This window comes from Aphidius gifuensis, linkage group LG2, assembly GCF_014905175.1.
Source record: "Aphidius gifuensis isolate YNYX2018 linkage group LG2, ASM1490517v1, whole genome shotgun sequence".
In the NCBI taxonomy this organism is placed as follows: Eukaryota; Metazoa; Arthropoda; class Insecta; order Hymenoptera; family Braconidae; genus Aphidius; species Aphidius gifuensis.
In genome coordinates, this window is record NC_057789.1 from 5,728,787 (window position 1) to 5,743,452 (window position 14,666).

The window sequence follows — 14,666 nt, forward strand, 5'->3', positions numbered from 1 at the left end:
AATCATCAAATCAATTATCAATCAACAAAAAAAATGTAATCTAAAATATTCATTTATTGTTTTTTTCTTTAGGTGTTTTATGCAGCATAATTGATGGACTTTATGAAGTTGGAGTAGTATCAGACAATGCCTTTTTGGCATGGCAAACTTGTACCGATAAAGCTGAAATGTTAGGTCATGGTTGTGCTGTATTAGCTCTCACATCATTCTTTGTTCAACTCAAAGAGGGTCATGAAGAATCAAGCGAGGAAGCATGAGTATTCCAACAATTAGAAAAGGATTTAATCATATATAAATCCAATATTATATAAATAGCTAATGAAAAATTATAATAAAAAAATAAAAATTAAAAAAAAAAAAAAAGTGAACTTATAAATAAATATTGCAAATACAAATGAGGTATAAAATAATAATAATAATAGTAATAAAAAGATCAATAAATTTTGAGCCGAGTCAACGTTATAATATTATTATTTATATACGTTGTGATTTATGAGTTTTTATGTCGTGGGATTTAAGTTGTCCTGTGCATACAACTGTTTAAGTGCTCAAAAAATTCATTCACACAAGAACTTCGTGCTAAAGACTTATATTTTTTAAAATCATACACATAGAAAAAAAATAAAAAAAACTAAATAATTATACTAATAATAATGATAATAATTTAACAACAAAGTAAATCACTCCACAGATGTACATCCACTATATTGTCTTGATTGATAATGAGGCCAAATTTGTGAAACAATTTTATGAAAATTTATACGAGATTTATTTTGTTCCTTTTTAGTTTGTTTTTTTTTTTTTTTCTTTTTTTTTTCCCTTAGAATGACATGAAAGTGGCGTAATGACTGCGAATAAGTGTATGTTTATCATAAAGTGTTTGTACAATAGTGTAAGATGACACACGAAATTATCAAGCTTCAAAAAAAAAAAAATATTAAAAAAATGAAAAAAAAAATGGTAAACTTGTTATTAAAAAAAATCAAAAAAAAAAAAGAAACGAAATGATAACTTGATAGTTGTATTTGACATACACTATTTAAACTTGAAAATAATATTAATATGATTGATATTATAATATAATTACAGCCTGATTTTTCAGTAAAACTAAAAAAGCCGTGCATATGAAAATGATAACACAATAAAAATATTTAAAAAAAAAAAAACGATAAACTTTTTAGTTTGATACTTTGTTCGTAGACGAATATAAACGTGATATAACTGTTTTATTTAATAAAAAAATAAATACACATTACACACAACAAACACAATAAATTATAATTTATTATTTTTTTGTTTTTTTTTGTTCAACTCGAGACGTCTTATTTTTTTATAGTTATTATTTTTCAATGATGAAAAAAATAAATATATAATATAAATAAATAATGGCCCCGTAATCACAAGTTAAAATTATGTGTCTACGCAATTTTTATGAAAAATTACATTGATTAAAATAATAATATAAAAATACATTCGTAAAATAAAGTCTGAAGATATTTAAACACAATGCCTCTTCCCATTATAATTTAATAATTGTAAAGAAGTTGACTAAAATATTGTCAGACAATATCTAAAACACGATATTCATAAGCGAATAATTTTATATTTTATTTAAAATCAAATTGGTAAAATAAAAATAGATGAAATTTTCAAATTTAAAAAAATTACAAAAAAATTCATCAAATGCGGGACACTATATAAAAATGATGTGCTTTATTTAAGCATTACTATTTTTTAATGCAAACATAGATATTTGTAATGTAAAAATTAAAAAGGAAAAAAAAAAAAAATTTTTAATATAAAACATAAAATAATGATGATGCAAAATGTGTGATGCAAAATGAATAAATAATGTATGAATGTGTTCACGTAATTTTTTTATGACCGTGATGTTATTAAAACGGTTTAGTTAATGCAAATAAAAATTTATATATATATATTATTTATATATATAAAAATAAAAATTAATAATTAACTTTCATGTTAAAAGTTTTGTCAAACAATGTAACACACGACTGTGACAACTTGACAGACTTGTAATGAAAAAATCGTCATCACTGCATGTTTCAACTTCGATGACACGTCGAAAGTATACAATAAAAAATTGAAAATAAATAAACAAAAAACAACAACAACAACAAGAAATTTTTTAGTATAGAATCCTCGACGTTTTTATATAATTTTATTATGTTTTTTTTTTGTTTTTGCTAATTAAAAAAATGCCAAATGAAAAAAAAATAAAATCGACGATGCAAAACGGGTTCTCAGTGGTTTTTTTTTTTTTTTGTTTATTAAATTATTATTATTAAAGTGTATAATTGTTATTTAGGTAGATTATTATTAAAATACAATTTATGTTTGTTCTTTAACATTTTTTTTTTCTATGGAATTACTTTATTTGATAAGTAATTAATAAGGCCGCTTGATTGCGATAAAGTTAATGAAATCTGATCAGGGAAGACAGTAGAGTTGATGCCCGGCTGGTCGGGGCGGACGACCGTTCCCAAATGACATGATAATAAATACCTGAAATGAAAAAAAAAAAGATGAAACAGTTTAGATAATTGATGGAATGTTATTTTTATTTTTTTTTTTTCGCTGACAATTGCGCCAATAAACCGACAATTAATTATCTGCCTAATTAACTCCATCACAATTATTTTTACTACTCAGAGTTTTAAACTCTATTATAATACAGTCAATTTTCTTTATTGATTAACACTAATTCTCATCGAAGAATAAATTATATATTTAGAAAAAAAAAAAACTACATATATATTTTTTTGTTTTTCTTTTTCTCTCGCAACAATTAATTAACATGATACAAAAAATGATAAAATGTAATTGTATATTCATCATTATTTTATCTGTAAATAATATTTAAAAATTTACACAAATAATTGAAATTTCGCGACACCAAGTTTTGTATGCAACTTGTTATTAATAGCTACTTTTGTTGTAAATCCAACTGAAAAAGTAAAAATGATAATTATCAAACATTTGTATAAAGAAATAACTATTTAAAAAAAAAAAAACAAAATATAATAAGTAACCATCGCTGTGAGTGTTCGTCAACTGCGTGTCATGTCGATTTGAAATAAAAGACTTTTTTACACTGGCACGTTCAGAACAATGATAAATAAAAATGTTCATTTTTTTACAAACAAAAAACAAAAAAAAAAATACATTAGAAAAATAAATAATAAACCGCGATAAATAATAATCGAGGATAAATGACGACTTAATTTTTTTTGCTTCCTTTATAAACTTCGATATAAATAATAATTAATAACTTTTCAATTATGTTTTTTTGTTTTTAAATAAAAACTTGATAATGACGATATAAAACTTTTGAAAAGTTTTTCATTAAAAAAAAAACATAAAAATAATAATAAATTCAAACAATATTATTTTTAAATATTATTATTGTTATTTTTCCAAAACAAGAGCTAAATAATAAAAAAAAAAAAATGTTTAAATATGTTAAAATTGTTTGAGAGTAATATGCCAAACACTCTTGGACAATTTGATGTATTCGCACGACTAGAAAATAAATAAAAAATAATTAATATAATTTATATACAAAAATAAAATATAAATAATACAGACGTTTTATTAATAAATAATTTAAATAAATAAATAATGCGGATAAGTTTGATTTAATACATAAAATAATTTTGACTATGAAAATATTAAAATAAAAAATGTGTGTTTGGGCAAAGGGTGTCTGTGTGCGAAATAAATAATAACATTAATCATAATATTGTAAATAAAATTCAAAATAATGCAACAACTATCCTAAATGATAGGAAAATAATAATAATTAAAAAAATAAAATAAATATGAGTGATAAGCTGATGATGTAAGGGATAAAGTTAAAAAATTTTGATGAGTTTTTTTTTCTAACTTTCTCTGTTAACACTGACATGATGATAAAAGAAAAAAAAAAAAGAAGTTATATATATATATATTGCTATATACATAGGCGCATAATTTTCTTGTATTATGCGTATGTGTATATTGTTATAAATAAATTAAAAAATATATAGTATAAATAGAAGAATAAATGATTAAAAAAAATCTACTATTAAGAACTCTGAATGAAAAAACATAAATCGATAATAACACGATTCACATAAACACATACACACCTTCTATATATAATAAACCATATCTATAATTAAAAAAAAAAAATAAATAAAAATAACTCGATGCCAGAGGAAGAAAAAAAAAAAAAAAACTGTTTAATTATTTTTCTTTTAATCAAAATATTTCCTTGATATTTCTTTATTATTTAATAAGTGTAATTTTATGATTTTTGTGTTATTGAATTTATTTTCCTTTCGAAATATTTGTTTCTATCGGAATCGTGAGAATAGCATGGTGCATTTCTTTCTTTTCGTTTATTAAAACTTGTTTTTAGTCTTTACATCGAATGTACAGAAATTCGTTGCAAGCTTAACAGCTAAAAATCAATTATTAGAACCCTGGTAGAAATATTTCTCCGACTTTTCTCCAACTTTTCTCCGCCATTTCTCCATCTCTGGGTCATTTTCGTAAAAAGGTGGAGAAAGTTGGAAAAAAGGCGGAGAAAGTTGGAGAAATATTTCTACCAGGGGGGATGCAACACGATGCACCCAACTGCCTTTAAACTGGATTGCATTTAAACTGGATAATTTAAGCGACGGAAAATCCGAATACTTATTATGCCCTGGTAGAAATATTTCTCCGCCATTACTCCGGCTTTCTTTGGCATTACTCCGTTTTTGGCCCATTTCCGGAGAAATTACTCCGGCACAAGGGTGGTGGCGGAGTAATTACTCCGGCATGAGATTAATGTCGGAAAAATAAATCTGCCACTACTTTTATGCCGGAGTAATTTCTCCGGAAATGGGCCAAAAACGGAGAAATGCCGGAGTAATATTTCCACCAGAGTATTTCGAGAATTTCGGAGTTTTTGTTAATGAACTTTGGAAAGAAAACCAGATTCATAAAACTGCATAAAACCACGTTATTATGAGGAGATAAAATAAAATAAAATTAATTTTATCTTAATTATGTTGTAGGAAGTTAATTAATTTATTATTTCTCAATTTAATTACAAGGATTTAAGAAAATCAATTTCTATGTTTGATTAAATTTTTATTATATGTCGTTTATTTATTTTTCGATTGATTGAATATTTTTTTTTTATTCATTGGATACTTGTTGATCGACGAAAATGGGCAGATGATGTTAATGGTCCTTCCTCAGCAAAACCAGCAATTTCTTGAGGTATTATTGAATATTCCTCGACACTGGTACATGGACGACACATGCATTCCAAAGGTGCTTTTGTTATCACCTGTAAACAAATATTTTTATATCTATTAATTATTATTGTTATGGTTCAATTCGCATTTGATTTTTTTCTATCGTTTTTTTTCTCTGGTTCGGATTCCACTGTTCTTAATTCTTATAAATACATACACACAATCAACTGTTTTGGTTTTGTGTGTGTAAAATAAAAACAACATGGCATCGTAAATATCGTGTAGTAAAATTTCGATTGTGATTAAAAAAATAATTACACGTAATATTATTTTAAATGAATATAAAAAAAAATAAACTTAAAATAAAATTAATAATTAAATAGTTAAATTAAATATTAAACAAACCTTTCGAAATTTTTTTTCTCCAGGTTTAGCCTTTGGACAATAAAGTGATACGCTTGCTTCACGTTCACCACTTTCTTGACAACACATGCAACTTCTCTCCATTTGCCAATCTTTTGATCCTGAAACCTTAAAAATCAAGGTAATATAATGACAATGCTCCCAAATAATATATTCATAAATGATTATAAGTATTTCATGATGATTTTTAAGCAACAAAACAAATTACAAGCTACACCTGTCAGTTGTATAAAGAAAAATAAAATTAATAATTAATGTCTTACTTGTAAATAGCTACTGCAACGACCAGTACAAGCATAACTTGCAATTAATTTTGGTACACATCCAGGAGCTCTAAGAGTGTGAAGAACTCTAGTAACTTGACACTCATCAACACCAATAACACCCTCGACAAGGCTTTGTTGACAGTGGAGTACTCCAACAATCACTAATACGTAAGTAAAAAAACTATCATTAAACTGGTTATCTTGTGACAATGGTTAGGCATTTTTTAAATAATTCAAATCAAGCAATAGTTGTTGATAGAAAAATTAAGTATATGGTGTTTACCAAAATGTATAAAAAACGTCCAAGCAATCTGGCACATTTTGATTATCAAGAGCTTCTGTGACAATGTGATAACTTGGTAGAAGCTTTTATACCCTGTTATTATCATCATCATCATACAAACCCCCTGGAGAAGGTACAACCTTGTGGGGATAAAAGGGAAAAAGTGGAAGTTCTTGTAGTCATCACAGTTTTACTCAAAGTCTTTTTAAAATATATATTTTTTTTTTTTTATTTTTGCTCTCAGCTTTTTTTTGGTCTTCCTGATATTATTTTGCTTTTTTTTTTTTTATTATAATCATTGTTGACATTGTCTTTGGATTTTTATTTAATTTGTAAGAAAAAAAAAATTTAACATTTGATTATTATAGTAAAAGATGCTTTTGTTGGCTAGACATTTCTTAATTTTTTTTTGGTGCCTTGTTGGCTAATGTAACTGTTGATGTTTTAGGTGAAAAATAAAAGCAAGCTTTAATGCTTTGTCGTTGTTAACAAGAGTTTTATCAGGATGTTGTTGGATCACCTGTTGTTAACATGAACATAATGGTTTTTCTTTTCCGCAAATCAATAAATTATTTTTTTTTCTTTTTATTTTTTTAATATTATTACGTTGTAGAACATATTGCAAGTACTTGAGATTTTCTATCAGTTAATCAGAAATTAAATTATTATTTAGCTCAGTTTTTAAATCATGCATTTTAAATAATATCATTTTTTATTTTTTCTATTTACTTATTGATTTATGTATATTTCTATTTAAAAAATATTTAATTTATAACTTGAATTTTTTAAATATTCATTTGGAAAATTAACATAAAATTAAAACGAATTTATATCATCAATTTTATTATCTTATAATTTATATTTTTTTAAAAATAAATGGATAGGATTTTTCATTAAAAACATTAATAATTGTTTCAATTTTTATTATTTATTTATTATTTTAATCAAAGACATTACATGTTTTTCTAAATTATCATTCAAATATTGTAAAATGTTTTTTTTTTTTTAAATATATTATTTTTTTCTTTTTTAAATATCAATTTATCTAGTGTAGTCTCCACACTTGAAGCATTTGCAATCAGCTGGTTCACGAAGTTTTATTTCCATTGTTGACATTTCACCATCAAGTTTGACACCATCAGCATCATAACAATGATGTAGTGTAACCATTCGTTCTTTCAAGTAGCTTTCACGACAACAGAAACACTCCTGAAACAAATGCAACAAAAATTCATTATATTTTTAAAAAATTCATCCAAGTTATTCATGGTATTTTTACCTTGAGAAAACCAGTGGGAGTTGATATACTTGGTTGAACTTGAGAATTACAAAATCCTTCACATTTTGTAACAGAAACATCATCACTGCAAGTTCTAACTAAAATTGCAGCCTCGTTGTACTCATCTTAGAAAAAAAAAAAAAAAACAAAATCATTATTATTATTATTTATTTTGTTAATTCAACTTTGTAAATTTTTACCTTTTGTTATGTGAATTTCTGATGTTAATGTCTCGCAATTTTCATCATTTTGTTGGGCAATCATTGTACCAGAAACTGTTCCCAATAAAAAAATAGTTAAAACATTAAACATTATGGTTAATTTGTTCATCAATATAACAGCAACAATAACTGGAACAACAACGTTCAAGTTTCTGATTGTTATGAAAAATAAATATTCTACTAGCTGGCTTTTATACCAACTTGTTGTATCCCACCCTGTTGACTATCTTCATGGGGCATATTGAGCTCCTGTTGAGTCTTAATAGCATGAATCAATTTTTCAAATATCCAATACACTCTCCTTCAAACCTTTCATCACAAACACAAGTCTCTTCAGCTTATAATAATTTTAACAAAAAAATATATTTAAATTTAACATTGATTATTTATTTATAAATATTAATTAAATAATAAACAAAAATATTACATCAACATTGTGATGATCAGTGATCATTACGTGTACTACCAGGACAATTATCTTTGAGATCATCATCATCATCATACGTTGCACCACACCATATACAATAAAAATAATTTTTCCTCAGGTATTTTGTTAATAATTCTAATTTTTCAATTGTACTTAATTTATCATCTTCATTTTCTGGTTCTTCAGTATTTTCATCATCATCATCTTCTTCTTCTTCTTCATCATCACTATTTTTTTCTTTTTTAACTAATGGCCAGTACCATGAATATTGTGGTTCTTTAATATTATTTTTAGTATCTAATTGTTCACATACTTTTTGACTTTTAAACAAATCAATATCAGCCAATTGTTCTAATTTTTTAGCAGCAATTCTATCTCTAAAATTATCTGTATTTAAATTATCTAATTTTTCTGTTGGATTTATATTTTTTTGAGCTAATTTTTTTCTTGTTTCACATTTGCCAAGACCCAGTCTGTTGATTTTTAAATCCATGGGAATTGGCTCTGATCTACCAGACTCTGTTTTTCCAATACCTTGACCTGGCTTGTATCCCATTTTCATTAACATTTCAAAGCCTATAAATAAATATTTAATTAGTTTTTTAGTTTAATTTATATAAATATTTTTTTTTATTATTTATTACCTTTGTTACTACTTGATATTGCTGATGATAAACCTTCTTCTCTTTTTTCTTGTTCCATTAATTTAACTGATTTATTTTTTTCACGTATTTTTGCAGTAATCTCAGCTTTTTTTTTCATTTTTTCAAATTCTCGTTTTTGTGATGGTTTAAACATTAAACTTGGTGCTTTTGTTGTTGCTTCAGAACCAAGTATGAATTTATCTGACATGTAATCATCATCGTTGTCTGACATTTTTATTTGCTAGAAAAATACAAAAGCCATAATAATAAATAAATTAAATAGAATTTCAAATAATTATTTATGTTTTTTTTTTTTTTTTTAAACAATAATTTTTTTGAGTAATTATTGAACAACAATATTTGTTTATTTATCTTGTCATTTGAAATATATTTTTGAAGGTTATGTTTGTTTTTGTTTTGAGCTCCAAAATTAATAATATAAAAAATTAGAAAAAATCTATTTAAAAAAAATTAATATGACGAACTATTATTATAAAAAAAAAAAAAAAAACGATGATCTTCTTAATAAACAACTGTCAAAACTGTCAACAAATAATAATTTACCTTTTTTTTTTTTTCCAAACAAAATGGGTCAATTTATAAACATTAAAAAAAATAAATTTTATTAAATTAAACCTGGTTAATCTCGAATAAAAATATCGTTTATTTTTTAATTAATGGATCACTTGACTAATTATTATTAAGAGTACTTGTTTTTATTTATTTATTTTTTTTTGACGTTCTCTCTTTTTTTTGTAAGAAAAAAAAAAGAGAGAAACAACTTCTCTCGGCAGCCCCCTGGTGGAATAAAAAAGCCCTGCGAGAATTCCCTCCAAAAACGGTTGGCAGCCTTTGTAGTTTAAAAAATGAGTTGAAAAAAAAAACTTGATAAAATTATTAAAATGATCTTTTATATTTTAACAAAACACTTACTGATATTTCTTGTCTTATATTTAAGGCTTAAAACTATCGTGTTTATTCGTGACCTGTTTGTGGAAATGGAAGAAATGCAAACTATGATAAAACAAAAATAATCTTGATACTAACGATAGGATTATTCAATCATCTTATCTTTAATTAAAATCAAGTAAGTGTTTCTAAGCAATTTTTTTACCACTTTTTTTTTCTTTTATTATGCACAAAAAAAAGTGACCCATTATATAAATTTTTTTCCGCATTTAAATGCATGTAAAAGAGGTTTCCGTTTTTGTCGACTCTTTATGTATATTCAAATAAACGAGATTTTTTTTTTTTATTTTTTTTTTGCAGTTCCAAAATGTTTGAAACTGAGAAATCATCAAAAGGTAGCTTCCTTCAACAAACAAAATCAGCAAGAGAAGAACGTGCTAATGAAAAACGAAAAGAAGCCGCAATTATATCTATTCAGGCTTTTGTTAAAGGATGGCTAGCTAGAAAAAAAATTTCTAATAAAATACTCCATGAATTTGATGATTTTTTTGCTGAGAAAATATCAGGGGATGGTTCATTTCAATTAAAGCCTGTTCTAGAAGTTTACAAGCATATTTCTCATTTTCTCTTTGTTTTCAAAATGGAAAGAGATCAACAAAGACTAGAAATTTTGTGTCGTTACATTTCTCAGTCTTTGGAATCTGAATCATCCAAGTTGTCGTATGTCGGTGTGGCACTGAGTAAAGATCATTCAATTGCTTGGATTTCACAAATAAAAAGAGTACTTTATCACTGTATGGCAGGCTTGGAAAATCTTCAACCTGAATATCCTGCAGATCACAAATCCATTTTATTACGTTTGCACACACTTATATGCTTCACTTCTTCAAGCACTTGGTCAATTCAGCGTGTTGAAGGAATGAAAAAACTCAAGGCTGGCATGAATCAACTTTGTGCAAATATCATGGGTCACTTGGTCAACAATGGGTTTTATATTGTGATGAAGAACTTATTAGTTAAAGGTCTAGGGCGTGAGCAAATATCACTTAAGCCTGTGGCTCTTACTGCAGCTGTGACATTAACTATGCGTCCTTTGATATCATCTCAAATGTCTGACAAGCTCATATCACTTTTCCTCATAAATGTATTGAGTGTTCCAGCATTAGTTTATCATCTAAACATTCATTCCTCTGAGTGCATTTCAGTCATGATTAGCCATAATTTATTGTCACGCAGTTTAGTGTTTTTAAATTCTGAACAAAATCTCAGAATAATTTTCAATGCATTAGAAGGCAGCTATGCTCTTTGTTTGCTTGCAAATATTATTCAGCTAGCCAATATTGAAAGAGATGAAATTATTCAAGAGCATTCTTTTCCTACTTTTACATTTGTCGTAACAAAAATGCTGGAATCATGTCAACAGTATGTTGTATCAAAACAGAGCAATTTAACACACTGGCATCCTGTATTAGGATGTTTTGCTCAACCAGTTGATTCTTCACTTTATGGTGCCATAATTTATACAAAAGTGCAATTGGCTTATCTTTGGTCAGGCAAAATAATTGCTCAACTCATTGGTAAACCACTTATTGAAATTGTGCAAAATGAAAATAATCCAATACATATTGAACTTCAAACTACTTCAGTTACTTCAACAAATATTTTTCGACGTACTTTTATGGAATCACGAACAAATCGAGCCAATAATAATAAAAATTATAAAAAACTTGGCAGCAATGAAACTACAAAAATTGCTTTAATATGTTCACTTTATCAGACTGCATTACACACACTGACTCAAATGAAATTAGACATTTTGACTGGTTTGTGTTATCAAGATAAAATTTTATATCATATGTGGTTATTTTTAAATACACTAGGACCACATTGTGGCTTGAAAGTATTTCTTGATCATCTAGCAGCCAATACAAAATGTTCAGCACCAGAATTTCAGCTACTTGTTTTATTTTGTGACTGTATGACTCATTACGTGACAATTCTTGATGATATGGAAATGTATGAGCAACAAGAACCATTTAAACTCACTGATTTCATATCAATGTCATACTTTTTAAATCAATTTCTATATAAAGCAGTATTGAACAATCTTTTTGATGTTAAAACAACTTCAAATAATCCATTGTTCACCTCACTTCATACTCTACTTATGGCTATCTACAGACGTGATTGTAGAAGAACTTTTTGTCCTGATGGACACTGGTTAGCAAAAGAAGTACGTGTCTCAGGATTTCTTGCAGATTTAGAAAAAGGTCGTAGAGGTGCTGCTTTATTACTTTCAAAAATGCCTCATGTAATACCACATTCAGAACGTGTAGTGCTTTTTCGAAAGCATGTTGCTGATGAAAAAGCAGTTCTTGGTTTAACTGAAAGTGCTTGTAATTCACAATCATCAACATTGATTACAATTCATCGTTCGAGAATTGTTGAAGATGGTTACAGGCAACTTGCTATTTTGCCATCACAAGCACTCAAGGGAGTCATACGAGTCAGATTTATTAATGAACAGGGCCTTGATGAAGCTGGAATTGATCAGGATGGTGTATTCAAAGAGTTTCTTGAGGAAACTATTAAAAGAATATTTGATCCATCGTTAAATCTTTTTAAAGCAACATCTGAAAATAGACTGTATCCTTCACCAACTTCTTATTTGCAAGAAAATCATTTGCAATTATTTGAATTTGTTGGAAGAATGCTAGGAAAAGCTGTTTATGAGGGCATTGTTGTAGATGTACCATTTGCTTCTTTTTTTGTTTCACAATTTTCTGGACAAACTGGTAATGCACTTTACAGTTGGCTCGATGAATTGGCATCATTAGATCGTGATTTATATCGTAGTTTAACATTGGTTAAACATTATAAAGGAGATGTTAGTCAGCTTGAGCTAACATTTTCACTAGATGAAGATGTAATGGGTGAGCTAATAACACACGAGCTAAATCCCGGTGGTAAAGCTGAACCAGTCACAAATCACAACAAAATAAATTATATTCATCATATGGCACATTTTAGAATGCATAAACAAATTAAAGATCAAACAGCAGCATTTATAAAAGGATTCAAATCAATTATTAATCCTGAATGGTTATTATTATTTTCAACGCCTGAATTGCAACGTCTCATATCAGGAGATAATGTCCCTGTTGATTTAAGAGATCTTCGAAAGCACACTCAATATTATGGTGGCTTTCACGATAGTCACAGAGTTGTCTGTTGGTTATGGGATATTCTCGAAAAAGATTTTACCGAAGAAGAGAAAGGCTTTTTTCTCAAATTCGTTACCAGTTGTTCCAAGCCACCTTTGCTTGGTTTTGCTCATTTGGAACCTTCTTTTTCAATCAGGTGTGTTGAAGTTGGTGATGATGAAGACACAGGTGATACAATTGGCAGTGTTATAAGAGGATTTTTTACTATTAGAAAAAAAGACCCACAAAATCGACTACCGACATCATCAACTTGTTTTAACCTTCTTAAATTGCCTAATTATCAGAAAAAAAGTACTCTAAGAGAAAAATTAAGATATGCAGTTACTTCAAATACTGGTTTTGAACTCTCATAATTTTTAACTCATAATAAATGTTAGGATTTTACGATTTAATGAATAAAAGGATAAGATGTATATGTAGTTTTTACCAAAGAGAATTGAAAAATATTTTACGTGAAATTTCTGTTTTGCCTCGTAAAATTTGGCAAGTCGCACAAAATTCTGAATGATCAATTTTGAAATTATAACTCTTTTCATAATTTTAAAAATAAAAATTTATTGTAAAAAATATATGATAAATTAATAATAATAAAAAATTAATTAAAACAATATAAATATATATAATATATATACACCATCCATTGAATCGAAGAAAAAAAATAAAAATTCTATCGTCATAATTATTAATCATGACAATTTCAATTTAAAGCTGACAAATAGAAAGACGACTAAGCCAGACCAACCAATTGGCATTGTGACACCAGTCGTACCAACATGATTCTTCCCGCGTGTTTTCCCACTCCCATTATTTTAGTAGATAAACAAGAGGAATATGGAACTCTAGATAAACGAAACAACGGACCTGAACTGTTCAACACTTGAGCAAAAAAAAAAATGGAAACAAGACAGACAGGAAAAAAAAAAAAAAATTAAAGATAAAAATTATTGGTGGAATTTGAGTTGGACAATCTCACTTTCATTGTGTCTCAGTCTCTCTCTCTCTCTCTCGTGTTGTTGCATTAAAAACGTGTTTATTTTTTGTACATTATATTGTTATTTGATTGTTAGTTAATGAACAAATAGCGAGCATTGTGTCAATCTGTGTTTAACAAGGCGTGTTGTTTATCGTTCTGTTGGTCAATTTAAATGTAAACTATTCATAATTTTTTTTATCTTAATATTATAATCAACACAAAGTTCAAGGGAACAATATATATAATTGTGTTGTTTTTTAATTAAAAATATTTCATACACAGCGTCTTAATGACAATCGTTAAATGTCACATCGAGGTTATTAATGTCAACGACAATAAATTGACCTGATACCTTGGGTCAACATGAACAAATAACAAGTTGACAAATTTAAGCCAGATAAATTTAAGCCATGCCAAAAATAATGTGTTGTTTTTTTTTTTTTTTTTTTTGTTTAATTAATAAATAAAAAGGTGTTTGTGTGTGTGTGTATGTGTGCTTTAAAAAAAGACAGATAGTGTGTAAAAGATACAAAAAAAAGAGAGAGGAAAGAGGGTAAAGAAAAAAAGCAGATCATCGCCATTTGAGTTGTGTTACATTCAGACACCTTTCACGTTTTTTTTTTTTTTATGTTAATAATCTTGTCCAGCTTAATTTATATCAGACAATATTAATAAACATAAAGTTTGTTATTTATATCTACTCTATGCCATTAAATATTTAATTAAAAAAACAATGACTAGAGTAAACTCTATGTGTGAGTGAAA

General features: G+C 26.9%; 4 protein-coding genes across 8 annotated transcripts in view; 2 read left to right on the forward strand and 2 right to left on the reverse strand.

Moving 5' to 3' along the window:
• Positions 1-996, forward strand: part of LOC122848642 (eukaryotic translation initiation factor 4 gamma 3-like) — a 30,879-nt gene extending 29,883 nt beyond the window's left edge. For all 4 annotated transcript variants that reach the window (XM_044146865.1, XM_044146866.1, XM_044146864.1 and 1 more), the window contains exon 14: positions 73-996. In XM_044146865.1, the coding sequence (XP_044002800.1) occupies positions 73-257 (185 nt within the window). In that variant the 3' untranslated portion in view covers positions 258-996. The remainder of the gene's footprint in view (positions 1-72) is intronic.
• Positions 997-5,127: 4,131 nt separating this feature from the next.
• On the reverse strand, positions 5,128-7,833 carry LOC122848648 (partner of bursicon-like). Its single transcript, XM_044146875.1, has 6 exons — positions 7,704-7,833; positions 7,504-7,628; positions 7,285-7,433; positions 5,939-6,053; positions 5,658-5,783; positions 5,128-5,344 (listed from the first exon to the last, which is right to left on the reverse strand). Exons 1-6 carry the CDS (start codon positions 7,831-7,833, stop codon positions 5,195-5,197), a joined length of 795 nt encoding a protein of 264 aa, XP_044002810.1. The 3' UTR covers positions 5,128-5,194.
• LOC122848646 (ubiquitin-protein ligase E3B) lies at positions 5,493-14,349 on the forward strand. 2 transcript variants are annotated; one of them, XM_044146872.1, is made up of 5 exons: positions 5,493-5,572; positions 5,681-5,796; positions 5,949-6,109; positions 9,754-9,882; positions 10,065-14,349. In XM_044146872.1, the coding sequence occupies exon 5, from the start codon at positions 10,072-10,074 to the stop codon at positions 13,279-13,281; it is 3,210 nt and encodes a 1,069-aa protein (XP_044002807.1). In that variant the 5' UTR covers positions 5,493-5,572; positions 5,681-5,796; positions 5,949-6,109; positions 9,754-9,882; positions 10,065-10,071; the 3' UTR covers positions 13,282-14,349. The 2 variants fall into 2 exon arrangements, with proteins under 2 accessions (XP_044002807.1, XP_044002808.1); XM_044146873.1 differs by lacking the exon at positions 9,754-9,882 and having other exon boundaries at positions 5,515-5,572.
• LOC122848647 (G patch domain-containing protein 11) lies at positions 7,834-9,542 on the reverse strand. Its single transcript, XM_044146874.1, has 3 exons — positions 9,360-9,542; positions 8,796-9,036; positions 7,834-8,727 (listed from the first exon to the last, which is right to left on the reverse strand). Exons 2-3 carry the CDS (start codon positions 9,025-9,027, stop codon positions 8,168-8,170), a joined length of 792 nt encoding a protein of 263 aa, XP_044002809.1. The 5' UTR covers positions 9,028-9,036; positions 9,360-9,542; the 3' UTR covers positions 7,834-8,167.
• Positions 14,350-14,666: the final 317 nt, after the last annotated feature.